Source organism: Carcharodon carcharias, chromosome 16 (genome assembly GCF_017639515.1).
Source record: "Carcharodon carcharias isolate sCarCar2 chromosome 16, sCarCar2.pri, whole genome shotgun sequence".
NCBI lineage: Eukaryota > Metazoa > Chordata > Chondrichthyes > Lamniformes > Lamnidae > Carcharodon > Carcharodon carcharias.
Window position 1 is genome coordinate 83938450 of NC_054482.1, and position 20679 is coordinate 83959128.

Genomic DNA, 20679 nt, shown 5'->3' on the forward strand with positions numbered 1-20679 from the left:
TGATAACTAGCAAAACAAATGCATCATCTTTGCAGGTTCAGTTAGTGACTTGCAGGAGGGAGCCTCTTGGTTAATTATGGAACACGAATGAGGAGGAATAAAGCGTAGATAAGTGGAGACAAGGAAAAACATGCTGCTCAGTTGACCAGCTGAAGTCTCCTCAGGGGCCTAGCCCATAATTGGGCCTCATGGGGCTTTCCAACAAACAGTCTCATATCTGATCACCAGCATTTAATGTAGTCATTTGAGTTTGTGTCCGGTAGCCTGAACAAGAGTGCCTGTAACGGTGGAGGTGTTCAATAGTTGCATATGTGCAGTGACGTTTGACCAGTTAACTGATTTACAGAGCACCATGTAGAAAGCAGCTGCTTAAGGAATATCTGCAGTGGAATCCCCATAGTTGGATAAGGGTAAAGTGTGGTAAGACCATGTAGGTACCCACCTCACTCTGATGCCTCTTCAAATCCTCCTTTGCAATCAACAGGTAGTCTATTCAGTAGATGCCTATCTTCAGAAGCCGCAAAATAAAAGTGAAAAATCAAGTATGCAAAAAAATGCATAAAATAATAAAAACTGGGCCACAATCAAAATCTGCAGCTTTAACAGTTTGATCATTGAATAGCAGCGTTGGCACGGAACAGCTTATGAAGCTGTTGTGCAGCTACATGTTCTAACACCCAATCAGCATTGGTGCTACTGGAAACCTGACCACATAATTGTCCCCATTGTTGGGTGTAGCCCGAAGGGGGACCTGAAATTTTTAGTGCTCAGCACAAAGCTTTAGGGACTTTTCATTTCCTGATGAATAATTGGCTGGTTTTGTAAAGTAGTGAGATAATTCCTAATATTAGCATAAAGTTGACACATCATGGAAATGAGATACTAAATTGGTTGTTGGATTTTGCTTATGGCAGATGTTTGTTTTTAGCTTTCTTGGCTTCATGTCTACAATTAATGTTTGGACATTCTGAAACCTGTTCGTAAATGATATCTTTTAGACAATGAATTACCTTTTGAAGCGAATTCACTGGCAAATGTTTTCATAGATCAAAATTTTTCAGCACAATGCCCATTACATATATAAAGGGTAAAATTCTGCAGATGTTGGGAATTTGAAATCGAAGCAGAAAATGTCAGAAACACACAGCAGTTTGGGCAGGACTTGCAGAGAGAGAAACAGGTTAACATTTCAGGTTGATGACTTTTCATCAGAAGGTTGCAGATTCGAGTCCCACTCCAGGACTTGAGCACAAAATCAAGGCTGACACTCCAGTACAGTGCTGCATTGTTGGAGGTACCCTCTGATGAAAGATCATTGACTTGAAATGTAAATTCTGTTTCTCTCTCCACAGATCCTGCTGAGAATTTCCAGCATTTTCTCTTTTTGTTATCCATTGAATATAAATAGACTGGACCAGCAATTTAGGATTGTGCGTTAGCCACAGCTCAGTTGGTAGCTCTCTCACCTCTAAGTCAAAAGGTTGTGGGTTCAAGTTCCACTTCATGACTTGAACACAAAAATCAAGGTTAATACTCCAGTGTAGTACCGGGGAAGTGTTGCATTGTTGGAGACACCCTTTTTTAAAAGAGATGTTAAGCCAAGGTTTGTCTGCCCTCTCAAATAGGTGAACAAGAGCCCACGGGGCTATTTTGAAGAAGAGCAGGTGAGATATCTCCAGTGTTCTGACCAATATTCATCCTTCAATCATGCTGGTGTTTATGCTTCACATGAACATCCTCCCTTACTTCCTTATCTAACTCTTTCCCTTCAACTTTGTATGCTTATCTAGCTTATTCTTAAATGTATCTATACTACTCGCCTCAACTGTTCCGTATGTAGGGAGTTCTCACCACTCTGAGTAACAGCTTTCCTTCTGAATTCCCAATTTGATTCCTTGACGACTATTATATATTGATGGCCTCTAGTTTTGTTCTTCCCAACAAGTGAAAATACTCCCTGTGTCTACTCTGTCAAAACCTTTCATAATTTTAAAGACCTGTATCAGCTCATCCTTCAGCAATTTATTTTCAAAGGAAAGGAGATCCATCCTGTTCATTGTTTCCACTTAGGTGAAACCTCACAATTCTGGTGTCATCTTTGTAAATCTATTTGCACTCTCTCCAGTGGCTCTATATCCTTTTCATAATATGGCGACCAGAACTGCACACAGTGCCTAACTGTGGCCTGACCGAGGTCCATTAAATGTTTAGCATATCTTGTATGCTTTTAATTCTGTCCTTCTGGAAATAACTCCTGGTGCTTGGTTGGCTTTTATTGTGGCTTTATTTACCTACATTACTACTTTTAATGATTTATCTGTTTGAACTCTGAGGTCCCTTCAATCCCCTCCCCATTTAGATTCTTATTTTTAAACAATATTCTAATAATAGTGTATCATTCAAGTAATCGTATATATTCTTATTTTTCTCAACAAAATTTGATACCTGACAATCAAATATGTTGAAATTCATTTGTCAATTATATGCCCATTCTGCAAATTTATTAATGTATTCTATAATTTGTTGCAGTCCTTGCAGTATTGACCGCAGTCCCCTTTCGGTGTCATCCACAAATTTAGAAATTATCTTTTTGATTCCGAAGTCTGAATTGTTAAAGTTTTGTGAGCAGCAGTAATCCCAGCAGTAATCTTGTTGGACCTTACTTCCCACCTTCTACCCCTCTGATTAGCTACCCTTTAACCTTATTCTCTGCGTTCTATCTTGCAACCAGCTAGTTATCCATTCTAATACTTGTCCCCTCGCTCCACATGCTCTGACCTTCTATAGAAACATAGAAAATAGGAGCAGGAGTAGGCCATTCAGCTGTTCAAGCCTGCTCTGCCATTCATTATGATCATAGCTGATCATCCAACTCAACACCGCTTTTTCCCCATATCCTTTGATCCCTTTCACCCCAAGAGCTATATCTAACTCCTTGAAAACATACAATGTTTTGGCCTCAACTACTTTCTGTGGTAGCGAATTCCACAGGCTCACCACTCTCTGGGTGAAGAAATTTCTCCTCATCTCGGTCCCAAATGGTCTACCCCGTATCCTCAGACTGTGACCCCTGGTTCTGGACTCCCCCACCATTGGGAACATCCTTCCTGTATCTACCCTGTCTAGACCTGTTAGAATTTTATAGGTTTCTATGAGATCCCCCCTCATTCTTCTGAACTCCAGAGAATATAATCCTAACTGACTCGATCTCTCCTCATATGTCAGTCCTGCCATCCCAGGAATCATTCTGGTAAACCTTTGCTGCACTCCCTCTACAGCAAGAACATCCTTCCTCAGGTAAGGAGACCAAAATTTCACATAATATTCCAGGTGTGGTCTCACCAAGGCCCTGTATGATTGCAGCAAGACATCCCTGCTCCTGTACTCAAATCCTCTCGCTATGAAGGCCAACATACCATTTGCCTTCTTTACCGTCTGCTGCACCTGCATGCTTACCTTCAGCGACTGGTGTACGAGGACACCCAGGTCTTGTTGCACGATCCCCTCTCTCAATTTATAGCCATTCAGATAATCTACTTTCCTGTTTTTGCTACCAAAGTGGATAACCTCACATTTATCCACATTATACTGCATCTGCCATGCATGTGCCCACTTCTCCAAATTACACTGAAGCATCTTTGCATCCTCCACACAGCTCACCCTCCCACCCAGCTTTGTGTCATCTGCAAATCTGGAGATATTACATTTAGCTCCCTCATCTAAATCATTAATATATATTGTGAATATCTGGGGTCCCAGCACCGATCCCTGTGGTACTCCACTAGTCACTGCCTGCCATTCGGAAAAAGATCCGTTTATTCCTACACTTTGTTTCCTGTCTGTCAGCCAGTTTTCTATCCATCTCAATACACTACCCCCAATCTCATGCACTTTAATTTTACACGCTAATCTGTTATGTGGAACTTTGTCGAAAGCCTTCTGAAAGTCCAAATAAACCACATCCACTGGCTCCCCCTCATCAACCCTACTAGTTACATTCTCGGTTTGTCAAGTATTATGCAAAAGCTTATCAAAGACCCTTGGAAATTACAAACAATAAAATAAGTTTTTATTCTGTAGAATTAGAATTAATATGGCAATAAATTACCTTTAAATCCGATGGATGTGCATGGGACTTTAGCTGGGGTTGATAGTTGAAGTACAATAGAGAGTACTTTGCACTCTTTCTATTTGTCAGCAACTTGATGGCTGTTATTTTACTTCCAGCCACCTTAACTACAAAGGATGGCAAGAATAGGTTTGGATTTCTCGAAATCTATCCTACCTCCTCCAAGTTCCCTTACCAGTAAATACAAGTACTTATTTTAGGATTAGTATCCTATGCTTAGATAAGCTTGGAGTAGAGGGTGTCTCTTTTTTGTAAACTTTGGGCTTTAGGGGGGACATCCCCCTTGAGATTATCATTTAATTCTAAGTATAATTTGAGTCTGTCGGGAGTCAGACTTTCAAATGTTTTGCGGGAAGGGGGAGAATCACTTTTCATCTCTTAGTTACAAGCTACAATTGTGATGCAAATATTGATAGATGTGTTTATATGCAACTCTTGAATATCAGTTTAACGTAGACATAGTGAAAATCTTTTGCACAGTTCTATCTACACCGTGATAAAAAAAGATTTATTAAAATGTATTAACATTTCAGTTGTGTCTGTGAGTTACAAATTATTTATTTAAAAAACTTCAGTTGTTCAAGTTGAGTTGCTGGTGAACTATTGTACCTTAATTTAATAATTAGTCCTTTGGCAGATTTTAAAATAATTGATGGAATTTTAACAATGTGCCAGTGGGGGAAATTGAGCACGAGCAGCGGGGTTAAATGGGCAAAAATCCTGAGTATGTCAAGAAGCCTGCTCCAGTGTGCTGACTTGCTGGTTTTACTGACAGGAACAAAGAACGAGTAACTAAACCATGCCAGGAAGCTGGTTGACATTTTAAATTTTCAGATTTAACTTGCGTTTGCCAGTTTAACTGGGTTGACTGGGCCACCTGGCGGCTGCCGCGAATTAAGGACAGCCTCTTAGGTGTCTTTACATCACTCCTGTGGGCCAGAAGGAGCAGGATTGGTTGCTCTTGGCGACCCCAAGCTTCCCCAGGATCAGGTCCCCTACCAACACCCACCCCACAACTCTCCCCATTCCCGCTATTAGGGGATTGGTCCTTGTCCTGCGGCCCCTCTGGATGTTCCCAGCCGGAGTGGAGCCAAGTCAGTCTGGCTGACTTTCAGGCAAGGAGCCTGCCAAAGCCAAAAGGTAGAGAATGTGGGGAAAGCTAAACTTCTGGGTGTTTCATGTGCTTGCTAGACCCCTCTCCCCATTGCTTTAATGAAAAACTCCCAGAGTTTAGCATATAGAGATGCATGAATATTGTGTGATTTTTTTTTTGACCCAATCTCTTGACTTAGCACACCCACAATTATTAACACTGTACCAGTGAGAACCTATTACATTTGGAGTAGTTTTGCCAAGATGTGTCAGTCAGTAATTGATCTTCTATCATATACAAAAAGCAAACTATTGGACTGTCTTCCTTTCTCTAGCCACATACCTTTTTCTTACTTACGTTGCCTGGATAACAAATATTGCAAATATTTGAAGCATTAAACAAAATTGGTCAAAAAAGACACTCTATGCGCCAAAGCAGAGTCCCCATCCAGGTGCTGACAGAACTGCTGTATGTAAGAGCAAAAGAATTAGGAGCAGGAGCAGACCATACAATATGATCATGGCTGATCGGATCTTGACCTCAACTCCATTTGCCTGTCTTTTCCCCTTAACTCTTGACTTCCCTGTGGTTCAGAAATTTTTCAAGCCTTGAATATATTCAATGATGCAGCCTCTACAGCTCTCAGGGGTAGAGAATTCCAAAGAAGCACAACCCTCTGAGAGAAAAATTTCCTCTCATCTCCATCTTAACATGTGAGACCCCTATTTCTACCCTGTCAAGTTCCCCTCAAATCTTATGGGCAGAATTTTGCCTTTGGTGAGCAAGGGGCGGGGCCCGCTTGCCGACGCTTACAATGACACGGGACGACATCAGGCGGAACCCCCGATGTCATCCCGGTCCATGTAAATTTTCAGGAAGACGGGCCCTCAGCAAAATCAGCTGTGCGCCCGCCGGCCTGTCAATGGCCAATTGAGGCCATTGACAGATCAATTAAAGTACTTAGTGTATCTGCCCGTCCAGGCTTGGCCTAAATAGCCAAGTGGTTATGGTACTGGGTTTGTAACCCCAAGATCAAGAGTTCAAATCTCACAATGGCAAACTATGAAACAATGTAACTTCATCTGAAACAGATGGAAACAGGTTTACTCAAAAGAGTATCAAGAGTTCAAATCTCACAATTGCAAACTATGTAACTTCATCTGAAACAGATGAAAACGGGTATGTACTCGAAAGAGTTACAATCTACCATCGCTTGGCCTAAATAGCCAAGTGGTTATGGTACTGGGTTTGTAACCCTAAGATCAAGAGTTCAAATCTCACAATGGTAAAATCATCAAGAGTTCAAATCTCACAATGGCAAACTATGAAACAATGTAACTTCATCTGAAACAGATGGAAACGGGTTTGTACTCGAAAGAGTTACCTGCCCATCCAACCTTAAGGTTGGTGGGCTGGCCAGGAGCCCCGGCGGGGAATTGAGAAAACATGAAACGTCAACCACCGGCGGGATGAGGTTTCATGCAGGGTTTTAACATTTTTAATAAAGTTATTATGTTAATTATGAACATGTCCCATCCCATGTGAGGGGGACATGTTAGGGAATTTATTTTTTTCTATTCTTAATATTTTTAAAAGTGTAAGCGATCTTCCTGAGGCATCACTTAGCCTCAGGGAGATGCGCGCTCTTTCATGCACATGCACGAAAAAGCGCACTCTCGCTTTTGGGGAATTCCCCCCCACCCCGCCCCCCCGCCCACACAGGAAGCACATAGTATGCTGGGCAGGCCTTAATTGGCCCGCCCACGTAAGATAGCGACGGGGCCCGCCTCTCTGGCGGGGATCGTTTTCCCGCCCGCCGGAGATTGGGTCAGGCCAACCCGCCCGACAGGTAGAAAATTCTGCCCTATATGTTTCAATAAGATCACCTCTCATTCTTCTAAACTCCAATAAATATAGCCCCAACCTGCACAACCTTTCCCCAAAAGACAACTCCTTCACCCCAGGAATCAATTTCTCTGAACTGCCATCAGTCCAAGTATGGTATAACCCTCCTTAAAAATGGAGACCAAAATAGTACATGGTACTCTATATAGCATAGTTGTCGTTAATTAACAAGAAACAGATTCAGGAAAAAATGGGTCATTTTCAATCACTTACATTACACTCAGTCCCTTCATTCAAGTCATTAATATAGATTGTAAATAGTTGAGGTCACAGCACCTAGACCTGTGGCGTCTCACTAGTTACATTTTACCAACCTGAAAATTACCCATTTTCCCCAATTCTCTTTCTTGTTAGTTAGCCAATCATCTATCGATGCTAATATATGCCCCAAACACCATGAGCTCTTATCCTATGCATTAACCTTTTATGTGGAACTTTACTGAATGACTCTCGGAACTCCAAATACACTTGAAAATGACGCATCCCAACATCACTGCGTGTCATTTGGATCTTCAGTTCGGTGGGTGAGCAGCGGAGTCGGCTGTGCGCCCGCTGAACTGTCAAAGGCTATTAAGGCCGTTTAAATTCCAGTTAAGATAATTAACTGAGCTGCCCGTCCAATCTTAAGGTTGGCGGGCAGGCAAAGAGCCCAGGCAGCCTTCGCATTTATCATGAAACCTGATCTACTGGCGGGATGAGGTTTCATGAAGGGTTTATAAATTAAATACATTTTTAAATTAAAATTCACTGACATGTCCCAGCTTGTGTGACACTGTCACATGAGGGGACATGTCTTAAAATTTTTTTCTCTTAAAATTTAAAAAAATCAAACTAATCTCCCTAAGGCATCTCTGTGCCTCAGGGAGATTTCTGTGCTCTTTCTTGTGCATACATGAAAGAGCGCAGGCCCCGGCTCAGCCTACTCCCCGCGCCCGCACAGGGAGCGCTCCGTGCTTCCGGGTGTGCGTCACGCTGGGCGGACCTTAATTGGCCCGCCCGCGCAAAATGGCGGCACCCAATCCCCCATACGGGGAGAAAATTCTTCCCTATATCTACTGTAAATCCACTTTAATCACCCTGCTCATTATATCCGCAAAGAATAGTAATAAATTTGTCCCTTTCATAAAACCATGTTGACTCAGATTGATTATATGTCCTGCTACTACTTCCTTAGTAATGGATTCTATCATTTTCCCAAAGGCAGATGTTAGACCAACTGGCCTACAGTTTCCTGCTTTCGATCGCCTTCCTTTCTTGAATAGGGGCTTTACATTTGCAGTTTTCAAATCTTCTGGGACCTTTCCAGAATCTAAGAAATTTTGGCCAAGTGCTGCCTCAGATCGGCTCTACTGTATAAAATATTAAAAATAGGAAAAAAATTCCCTGACATGTCCCCTCCTGTGACAGTGTCACATGAGTTGGGACATGTCCATAACTTCTGAAAATACTTTTAATTAAATTTTTTAAAACCTACATGAAACCTCATCCCACCCATAGATGAGGTTTCATGCTTTTTCTGAAGCCCGCCAGGGCTCCTGGCCTGCCCACCAACCATTAATTACTTAAATGACTCTGTCAATTGCCTCAATTGGCCATTGACAGGTCGGCAGGCGCGCAGCTGATTTTGCTGAGTCACCACCTTCCTGAAAATTTAAATGAGGCACAGTGACATCGGGAGTTCTGCCCGACATCACCGCGCTTGCGGGAAAATTCTAGCCTATGAGTTTGCCTCGTACTTTTTCCTCTAATGATAATGATCGTTTTAGGTTCCTCCTACCTTTTTGCCCCCTGGATTTTCTGCTATTATTGGGATGCTTTTAATGTCTTCTACTGTGAAGGCAGATATAAAATATTCGTTCAAACTCTCTGCCATTTCCTTTGTTCCCATTATTAATTTCTCATCCTCTTAAGGGACCAGTGTTTCCCACTTTTTTTATAATTGTAGAAGCTTTTACTGTCACCCATTTATTTCTTGCCCATCTACTCATAATCTATTTCTGTCTCTCTTCATAAATTTTTTACTAATCCTTTGCAACATTGTATGCCTTTTCTTTCAATTTTTTACTGAGACAAACTTTCCTTAACTTCCTAGGTTAGGCATGAAGCGCTTATCCTTCTCGAAGTCTTTCTTTCTCAATGGAATGTATTTTTATTGAGAGATATTTTTATATCTTTCCGTTAACTGTACAGTTTGTTATACTTGGTGGCAAAGGTCAGGGAGGAGGCATCGCAGAGTTTAACACAAATACTTGGCTTTTAACAAGAAAGCAACTGGATAAATAGTATGAAAAGTTTCACATCATGAAATCATGATTTCTTTTCCATCAAGGTTGAATTTTCTTTCTGAAGTAAATTTTATGAGTTAGCACTCTTATAATGAAGGTTTGTGGACCTAATTGGAAGCCCTACTTGTCGTTTGTTCATTAAAATGGATATCTGAAAAATTATAATAATTTCAAAAATCAATGCCCTCCTGTTATGCAAGAACTGACCAAACACTCTGATGTGCAGCTTGGGGGTTATAGCTATTCTGTAATGTTTTTGTGGACTAGTATCTTGAAGTACACCCACTTCACTGGGCAGGATTTTTAGGTCGGGGGGGGCGGACTTCATGCTGGGTGGGCCTTAATTGGCCCACCCACTTAAAATGGCGGCACGGCCCGATCGGAGGCGCGCCTGCCCGCGCCCGGTCCTGCACTTCCTCCCAACAGGGGAAAATTTTTCCCACTGAGCTCTACATTTGATGATAAACAATCAGGGCTAAATAGATTAAACTTAAATTATTTTCCTAACCAAGGGGCCGATCATTTTTCCAACTAAATAACTTAACATTCACTATACTGACCCACAAGACATCATTCTCCTTCGGTTGCTTATACAGTAAGTAATTATTTATCTAAGTTCTGTGCACAACGTATTGCCATCTCCAGCCCAATCAGATGAATTGAGGAATACATCGAATACTCTGCAAACAATCATTGTTTTTTGACCTCTAGTAGGAGGAGGAGGCAATGGTCTGTCAAAAGCCCGTTTACATAATTTTACTAGCAGTTTTGAAGCCTGCATGTAGGCCATTGCTGACAGTGCTATCTCATATTTTACTCTGTATGAGTATCTGGCAATTTTAAAAGAACTGTGTGTTTATCAGGATTATATGACAAAATGGTTACTGCACTGGATCAGCATTTTATGACCTTCAGTCTTTGCGAAGTAACAAATGGGAGATGGTGGTGCAGTGGTATTGTCACTGCATTTATAATCCAGAGACCCAGACTGGTGTCATGGGTTCACATTCCACCACGGTACCTCATGGAATTTAAATGCAAGTAATGAAACCTGGAACTGAAAGTTTGTCTCAGTAAAGTGACTATGACACTATCATTGATTTTTTTTTCAGGAAAACCCAAACTGGTTCATAAACATCCTTTAGGGGAACAAATCTGCCACCATTAACTGGCCTGGCCTATGCGTGACTCCAGATCCATAGCTATGTGGTTCACTGACCTCTGAAATGGCCTTGCAACACACTCAGTTCAAGGACAGTTGGGGATGGACAATAAATGCTGGCCTTGCCAGCGATGCCCACATCCCATGAAAGAATATATATTTTAAAATGCCTGTGTTGTAACAATGCAGCATCTTCAAAAGACAAGAGTTCCAATTTTGATGTCTGTCTTTGGAGGTAATAATGAGTCCATTGCTCATACCCTCCCCTTGAAAATGAAGCCTTGACCTGATCCCATTGGTCTGCAGGTTTGTAAGGACATTCAACCCGTTTGAATGTTGAGTAAGATGAGCAAATGATATGTTTTGTCAGTGGGAGGCAACTTTCATTTGCTTCACAATAAAGCTTCTTGTTTAATTTGCAAATGAAGCTTCGTGCCATGAATAGAAAAAGCCTGTTCAAGGCCAGCCTGTGAATGGAAAGTGGAGTGTTTTGTATGTAACATTCTATGTGGCTGTGCAACATTCTCCTTATAATGCTCCGTGAGTGGCAAAGCTCAGAAAAATAGATGCAAAGTCAAGTCATTTGCTGTTGTACTTTTTCAATAATTAGTTTTTGCTTTTATGGAGGGAAGGCAGAGTAGGAACATTTGTACTTTCATGAACTGTGCAAGTAGACCACTGTTTAGATAAAGTCAAATAACACTCTTTAGTTTGAGGAATAGCTTGAAGCATTTTAGTACTGTCTTCATATTTTAGCCAGTTCTAATGGTTGTGAATTCCGAATTCCAGAGTCTCTGATAATTGAAAGGCCGCTTTGCATTTGTTCTATGGGTTTTGCAGTTTATACATTGTGACAATAACTTGCTTTTCTTTAACAATTCACACATGCAGGAAGACATCTCAAATTCTTTTATATTAAGGAGGGACAAAAATTGTAAAAGAAGGTTAACGTGGCAGGCTGAAGGCAAGGATGAAGAAGCAGGGTTTTGAGGATATGTTTGATGATGCAAAGGAAGATAGTGAGATGGAGGGACTGAATTATCTTTGAAATGTGGGGCTGGATTTTACAGGGCACCATATTCCACCACTCTGACGCATCCCTCCGCAACTAAGTCAGTCGAGATCCAACCCGCTAAAAATCCGGCTGACCCACAGCTATTTTACAGTCGCTGAGGCATTAATTGGCTCAGGGTGAGACTTCTACCACCATCTGGGGAGAAGTACCTCCTTAAGGAACTGCCAGCCAATCCAATTGTCCGGAAACTCTGTAGCCCCAGCAACACCAGGCTCGAGGAGTGGCCACTGCAGGGACTCCAACCAGACTCGAAGAAGAGGAGGTTATGGAGGCTGGATTTCAGGTAAGCCGGGGGTACTGGCAGGGCCTGGCTGGCAGATCCCAGCAAAGGGACTTGGAGGGACCGGGTTTTGAGGGGCCAGTGTTAAAGCAGAACTTTGCCCTTGGAGGCGGTGTCTCCGATGGGCACAGGGAAACCCCCAAAAGATAGTTCCCCCTCTTGCCTGACACCAGCTCATCCAGTAAATGCTGCTGGGCTCCTGTTTGGCCCAGGCCTTCCAATGCTTTGGGTAAAGTAGTAGTGGGAAGTGGATAAAACACTTAATTAAAAGTCTTAATGGGCCCACGGTCGGGTTGGTGATCCAACGCATCGACCGCCCTCCATAAAATGAGAAACAGGTTGGGAGCAAGCAGGAAAGTGGTGGGCAGGCCATGTGCTGCATTTCACAAGCAAGGGAATTTCAACAAGCAAGGGAATTTCAACAAGCAAGGGACTTTCAACAAAGCAAAGTCCCACAAGCAACAATGAGCGGAATGACCAGTTAATCAGATTTGCTGATGTTGTTAGAGAGGTAACTTTGTCCACTTCAAATACTGCCGTGAGATCTTTTATCTTGAGTGAGCTAGGCAGGGTGGGGTGCCAGGGCTTTGGCTTAGCAGCTCATCCAAGCAACAGCATTTCAGAAAATAGCAACTCCCTCTGCAATTAACTTTGTGTTTAAGTCCTAGGGTGAAATTTAATGCAGGTGACGGAGGTCTTGCCCGCTGGCTGAAGAGCCGGTGAGAGCCTTGCATTGTCTCTTTTTGGGAAGGCTCATGGCAGGCCATTCCTGGAATCAAAGGCCCCGAGGGGTGGAAGACCTGTTTGCAGAGAGCTGTCAGTCAATCAGAGGCCAGCAGCTCTTCATTGCTGGAGGGCAGATGCTGACACGGACTAGTTGGTGCTGAATGGCAGGATTCCATGATGTGACACCTGTTTTGATGCATATGTGATTAATATCCATTAGGACAAGATACTAGGGGGCTGTTAGAACCATCCCTCAGCATGAATCATTACCTTCAATAGGGGAGAGGTAACGAGAGTGATTTGGGGAAGGAGAATGAGTCAGGTAAACATGTGGCGAAGTACCAACATTGACTCTGAAAGATTCTGTACTTCAAGTTCTCTTCATATCGAGAAAAGCTGTAAAAGAGAATTACATTTTCCACAGCAGTTTGGAGTCATGTCAGCAAAGAAGATCATCTTAATGTATCTGCTCCACAGCATGTTGGCAGGGTGAAGATCAGTATAGTGATTTGGGGAATTTGTAAGTGTGCATTGTTTACAGAAATAGACCTGATAGCAAAGATGCTGTTTAAAAAAAAACATTTTTAAGAAAACCTAAAGTTAGAGATAGCACTGAGTTAATATAATTCAAGTGATTACCCTGCAAATTACGTTCACTTTTATAAAGGAATTACCTAGATCTGGTCTGTACGGTTCCAATCCTGGAGAGCTGCAACAGAGCATAAAAGATTGAAGGTAGCAGTAACAGAATTTGTGGAAGAAGCCTCTCTTACTCTTAATCGGTTGAGTTGCTTTGTTTTTTTCTTACTTTGCCAATTCAGAAAAACTAGAAAATTTGATAAGTCCTGAATTCATGATGCCATCTCGCTTCTTCATTATCATAATCAGAATAGATAAGATGATTCAAAAGAAAAACAAGTTCAAGATTTTGGAAAAGTCTTTAGGTTTAGGCAGAAAGGATTGACAATTTAGAAAAGAAGGAAAACCAAAGATTAGTAATATCTGATAACAGTGACTGTTGCTTTGTAGTCCAGAGCAGTTGATGGTGAAAATTGGAGAAGGGGCATTCTTTTGGAGGGAAATTTGCTTAGATGACTCTCAAAATGTAGGGATTTAAAACTGCTTTCATACAGACAGCCACTCATTTAATTCCAAATCTAGTAGATGGCTATCTGTAACCTGCCTTTGTGTACGCTATAAATGCTTTTACCCATGGAAAAGCCCACTTTGATCCTGCTTCTAGGTTAAGCACGGCTAACTTAGTAACGAATGTGGCAAGCTGGATGTTACAGATGTTGGTCTCCCAGAGTCTGAACTAAAAATGAGCATCAGTATGGAAATGACACGTTATGATGTGGCAGATGATGTATGCCAGGCAGATTAAATCCACGAGGGAAACTTGATCATGTGGTCACAACGATTTTGCAATTTGTATTTTATTTTTGAGAGGTGTGGCCTGAATTCAGTAGTAATAGGTCCACCAAGATTCTAGAGATATTTTACAAAACTAACTTGAACATTTATTAACAAAAGAAAATATTTCAAGCACATACATAAGTCTATAAATTATTACTGTAATAACTCCTAAAACCCCCAATTAATCTGGCTTCCAGTTACACACACCCCCCTCCCCCACCCCATTAAGGCAATGGTAAAAAATAGGTTCAAACAGATCCAGGAAAGTCAACACAATACCCTGGTCAGCAAAATTCAAAGTGGCTTTTCCCAGCTTCGGTTTCTGTAGACAGCAGCTTATTGCACAAATACTGGAGGCTTTTCACGCTTCTGGTAGATCTTACAATGCCTTCCCTGACACATAGCCTCTTCTCCTTTATACATGTTTTTTCCCTTTTAATGCAAATTCCATTGTTCCCATATGTATTTGGAACTTTACCTTTCTCATAATATAAATCTTTTCATGGTGCTAAAATTATCAGTAACCTTTGGGAAAAATAAACACACTGCTAGGCCTAGTTTCTCTGACTAGATGTAACATCCTATTATCTCTTTGACACTCAAACTAATCTGATTTATCTAAAAATGCAAATTCTCCTCACTTTACCTTCTAAAACTTTAGCCATGTTTACATATTTAGCTTTTTAAACCTAGCTTCTTTTGATGAATCAAAAGCCTCCAGACCAGTTGTCTCCAATACAATTAAAACACACACACACACACAAGCACGCACACACTATCCAAACCCCACTATTGATCTACTTTCACAATAAATCACAACAATATTATGAGAATTATTATACTTTCATGATAAACTTCTGTTTTGTAAGTCAGGCAGGGGTGCCTTAGAAAATAGCATATGGTAGACTTTGAGGATACAACAGCTTCAGAAATTTCATGGAATCATTGAATGGCTACAGCCCAGAAGGAAGCACTTTGGCCCTGAGTGTTTGTGCTGGCTCACTGCAAGAGCAACTCACCTAAGTACCACTCCCCATCTTTTCCTCATACCCTTGCAAATTTTTTCTGCTCAGATAATTATCCAATTCCCTTTTGAAAGCCACGATTAAATCTGCTGCTACCACCACAGTCTCAGACAGTGCATTCCAGATCCTAATCTCTAGCCATTGCCATAAAGTCAAGTGCCATAAAATCATTGAAAGGAATAACTAATCCAGTGAACATTCTTTTAGGGGAAAATGCATGTAAACCCTGACATCTCTGGCAAAAACCAGGCCCTACTCAGCACTGGTTTAATGTGGGCAGTAGGAGCAGATTGCACCTGTGACACATGAAGACTATATTTTCCTGCACCAGCCCCTTAACAAACAATTATGCAGGATAGAAACAAGCACAAAAGGGATAACGCATGACTTAGCAATTCTGCTTGGGGTACTTAGAGCAAACATTTTAAGAGCACTAGATGTGGAGAGAATTTTGTTTTAAAAAGAGATTCCTACCAAGTTATGAAACACATTTTTTGAAGGAACACCCTCTGCTTCTCTGGCATGTGAGGGATCCTCGAGCCTGTACACCAAAATATAATTTTTCTTTGTAACAACAAAGAGCTCCTTCAATTATAATACAGCTGTCTTTTTAATTCTGAAGTTTGGATATTTTTTGCACTTTACAGCATTGTCTGGCTGACAGGCAAGGAGCTAACAAAGCCTCTGGCAGGGTTGAAGTTGAGCTGAATGCCAGAACTTGTGCGAGAGGAGACTAATTTTGCTAACTCTCCACCACCACATGTTGGTGAAGTTCCAGCCTGCATTTTGTTACTCATTCCAATCATGTGGATTCAGAGCAGAAACATGCTGTGTTAATCCTTTTTAAGAAAGTTTCAGAGGTGAGCACTGTGTACAAATTGTTAGTTGCTCAAAAGTATCTCACTGTTCTACTGGACAAAATGTCACCTATTTCACATTAAACTTTGTATTTTCCATTGTTTGCTTGACAGGTATAATTTCCCCTTGGCCTTGTGATTTTGTAGTAAAAATGCATTTCTACATACTCTTTCAAGTTGTATTCTTACATAAACCTTTACAGCATTTGCCAAAGTTGATTTAAAGGTAGTGACCAGACATTTGTATTACTATAATTTACGTAAAATTCTAAGTGTTACCAGCATTATTAATAGTTATCGGTACAATTTCAATGAACTACTATCAGTCAAGGGTGGAATTAGAAATCCTTCCACCACTGCTTTCTTCTCTGTTCTTCTCCAATTTCTTTCTCACCCACAGTTTCTCTTTCTCCTCTGCTCATGTGTGGCCTCCTTCTTGTATCTCACAGCTTCTGTTGATATAAAGCCACGAGCAAAAACAATTGCAGGGGACCCAACCTTAATAAGGTAAATGCAACAATGTTTACAGGTGTCATGTGGTCAGACAGCACGAGATTAAATGTCATGTGGTTGGATGTCATGTGATAGTGTCACATGGTTGGATGTCACATGATCAAAACTCGCAAGAGTACCTCCAACTAGCTCCACAAGTAATATTATTATTTTTTGAGAGTTTGGTTGGGAGTGTCAACACTTTCGAAACATTAAGACAAACTCGGCTTAGGCGCATGAATTTCTAAGAACACCCAAAAAATTGTGTGAGCACTTTCTAAACATTGCTGCAAAATCACACTGGGCAGAATTTTGCCCTTGGCGTGCGTGAGCAGCGGGGGCGGTTGGGAAGCTGACAGTCGCCCGTGATTGACAGCGCACCACAATTTCACATTGATGGGCCAATTAAGGCCCGCGCAGAGTGATACGTGAGCGGCAGTGCTAAGCGCTGCATGTGCGGGCGAGGGGAGGAGGGCGAGCAGGCCTATCACAAACTTCGCGCATGCGCACGAGAGAGTGCCGAATAATCTCCCCGATGCAGCTCCGTGCCTCAGGGAGATGAAGAGATATTTTAAAAGATAATAAAGAGCAGAAAATGTAATAAAGCATGTTCCCTCATGTGACTCTGTCATTTGAACAGGGACATGTTTTTAATTCAAAAATAAAGTTTTTATTTTATTCGTATTTGCTTTTGGAAACCTCATCCTGCCTGTGGATGAAGCTTCCAAAAAAAATGCAAAGGCTGCTTGGCCTTTTCGCCTGCCCGCCAACCATTAGGTTGAATGGGCAGTGAAAAACTAATTAAGCATGAGGGGACATGCTTTATTACATTTTCTGCTCTTTATTATTTTTTAAAATATCTCTTCATCTCCCTGAGGCACGGAGCTAGGCCTGCTCGCCCTCCTCCCCTCACCCGCACAGGCAGCGCTTAGCACTGCCGCTCACGTATCACTCTGTGCGGGCCTTAATTAGTAACTTAATGGCCTTACTAGGCCATTTAATTATCAGTGGGCGCGCTGCCAGCTCTGGCGTGCGCCTGCTGACCAAACTACTGCGTGATGATGTCGGCACGCTCGACCAACGTCATCCCGCATCATTTCATGCTTGGTCGGGTCAGGCTCATGCCTGCCCGCTGAGCTAAAAATTCTGGCCACTGGATTTATACTAAAACGTGGTTTTGTGTGATAAGGCCTCCGCAGCTCAGGAGCAGATTTCAGAGTTATATTGTCGCTTTTCATTTGCTGGAAAATTGACATTAAAACTACGGCCAATATTCTGTGCTTGGATCAAGTGGAGATTCAACCTTGTTTTTTTGGCCTACAGGAGGAGCTGGATTCTGACTGAGCGAGTGGGACAGAATAGAGCCACCGGCTTTTCCTCTTGTGCAGGCGATGCTTTTTTGTTGCAAATTGCCTGTTGTCAGTCGGACTTAAAAATTATTAGAAACAGGCTAGTTATTTTCAAAATTTGATATTAAACTGTTTTCAGTCAGCAAGAATGTGGCATTATTTCCTGCTTCAGGTCAAGGTAATGCTGCCTGCCAATAGCTAATTGGTTCCTGCTGCGTGCAATCACTTTTCCTGAGCTCCTCTTTTGTGGCATGTTGTTCTGGTAAACAGAGGCTGGATTCAGCCAACATCAGTTTTCTTCCCTCCCCAAACTCAAGAGTTCTGAAATGGCACCTGCACGAAGTGGACTGAGCAAAAGCATTAGATTTTACCTCAGCGATAGTGAAAACTGTGGCTGCAGGTGACTGGCCTTGAACAGCAGATTCCTTCAATCATAAGCTGCTCTACACACACATAGCACTGCTCACTGGGTGAATTTTATTTGGGGGGGGTGAAATGTGGGGAGCATATACCTCGCCTCCCACCCCCGACCCCATAGAAATGTCGGTCTTAAGCCCGCTGACTTTAAAAGGGGCTGTCGCGCAGCGCTAATGTACTGTGAGTGGCCTTAGGTGAGAGGGGGACTTCCACCCCATAGGAAGCAAGGTCCTTGCCCTTGAGAGCTGCCGCTATTCTGATTGGCTGACAGTCGAGTAGTCCAAGCAGTGCCAGAACACAATAGTGGCCGCTGCTGGGACCCCAGAAGGAGATCCATGGTAAGTCTGGCATTTTTGGGGCGGGAGGAGTCATGAACCCTAGCAACAGGGTGAAGTTGCGGGGGGTTGGTTTGGAGGCCGAGGCGGGGTGGCTGGGGAGAGACACGAAGTGGGGGTACAATCCTAATGAGGATTGTCCCTGATGCGCACAGCAAACCCCCCCCCCCATAGGAGGTAGCCCTCCTTCCCACCTTCTAGTCCAAATTGCAAAAAAAAAAGGGTTAGCTCCCTTCATTCCACCCTCCCCTGCCACACACATTATTGCAGCAGAGGTGGACCAGTTAAGGGTCTCAATAGGCCTGAGGGCAGGCAGGCTGATTAACACCTTACCCGTCCACTGTAGTAAAGGGGACACCTCGGGGGTGGGCAGGGAGGTGGTAGGCTAGCTACCCATTTTATTTCATGTACCCCCCCGCTGCTAATACGGTACCAGTACGGGTGGGAGTGGGGCATAAAATTTCTCCCACCTCTCTTGAATTGACTGGTAAAATACCTGCAGTATTATGCAGGGAAAACTTGCAATGGCCCCACAAAAAGCCCAAAGAGGATGAAATGGTGGATGAAACTACAACAGCTGCTGGCACAATACCATGAGCAAAGGTACTCAGCTACATTTATAAAGTGTCACATGATTGGGTACTGATCTCTCACCTTTGGGACCCAGTGTCAAATCCACTTCAGGCTAATAAGATGAAAGACCCCTCTCGATGCTGTCCTGTATTCAGTTCATTTTCTAATGTGCCTGCAGCACAAAAAGCGCTAAATCGGTAGCCTAACACAGAGAGGTCACAGCTTGTCTGCTGTGCCAAGTGAATGTATATTAAGGTTGTTTTTCTGAGGTTTCCTGAGGGACATTTTTAGGCCAAAGCTTTACTTTTCATTCATTGTATAAGATGGCATCCATTTTAGCCATGGATCAGTTAGCAGCAGTCTTGCCTCTGTTTCATAAGATTGTGGGTTTAAGTTCCAAAGGTGTGAGCCCATAATACACTCTGCTTGGAGTGTTACACTGTCAGAGGTGCCGTCTTTCAAATTACAGTTAAACCGAGGCCCTGTCTTCCCTCTCAAGTGGACATAACAGTTCAAAGCAGGGAGGCTCTCCCAAAGTGTTGGCCAACATTTATCCTTCAACCAGACAGCACTTGAGGGAGTGCTGCACTGCCAGAGGTACAAGTTTTTGGAGGAAAAGTTAAGCTGAGGTCCTGTCCTCTCAGGTGGATGGAAAAGATCCAGCCAGGGATGTTCTGCCTTGTGACATGGCAAACATTTATCCCTCAATCAATACCTAAAAAAACAGATCATCTGATCATTATCACATTGATTTTAGTGATACCTTGCTGAAAGCCATTTGGCGGTTGCGCTCTCTGCTACATTACTATTGCACTTCAAAGAGTACTTAATTTGCTGTCAAGCAGTCTAGGATGACCGGAGGTTGTGAAATGTGGTATATAAATGAAAGTCTTTCTTTATTTTACCTGCCCTGGGAATACTTGATTCTGTCATCAGGTACTTGAATAGAAAAGTGCTTCGTTTCCCAATGTAAACATCACTTGCCTTCGGATTCACTTTAGCTACTCTTGAGCACCTTGCTAAAAGATGGATACATAGTAAACTTCACTTAGAAATGAATATTCATTCCAACCCTCAGCCCAGAGAATAATCTGTGAAAATGAGTTTGGAACTCTGTCAAATGTCAACATTTAGGCAGATATTTCCTACAAACGCTTTTAATTGCAATACTGACAATTGTGAAACAATATACTGTTACTCTGTTCTGAGTATGTTTCACGAATTGGACCCTGTATTTTCCAAACCAAATGATCTCTGTGATATTCTCAGCATCCCTTTTTTGCATTTGTTGCTAATTACAGTATTATTATTTTTGAGAGGGTATCACTGATTTCCATTTGTAAGAATATAGGGAAGAATTAAACCTAATAAGCCATTTAGACATTTCTTCAAAAAGACTTCACAACTTTCACTCTCCCCAGTCTACTCCCAAATGTATTTACTTTCCAAAGAGACTTGAACATATCTCCAAAGGTAATTGAGCAAAAATCCATCATATCGATATAACATTAGAATCTAGATTATTTAACACTGACAAGCTGCATTCTGCAATTGTCACAC

General features: G+C 42.1%; 1 protein-coding gene across 7 annotated transcripts in view; it reads left to right on the forward strand.

Annotated features, from left to right (window-relative positions):
• Positions 1 to 20679, forward strand: part of slc6a9 (solute carrier family 6 member 9) — a 232694-nt gene that overhangs the window by 58037 nt on the left and 153978 nt on the right. For 5 of the 7 annotated variants that reach the window (XM_041208030.1, XM_041208028.1, XM_041208029.1 and 2 more), the window contains one exon: positions 1626 to 1664. The exons of the other annotated variants lie outside the window; for them this stretch is intronic. In XM_041208030.1, the coding sequence (XP_041063964.1) occupies positions 1626 to 1664 (39 nt within the window). The remainder of the gene's footprint in view (positions 1 to 1625; positions 1665 to 20679) is intronic. 7 annotated transcript variants of the gene reach the window in all.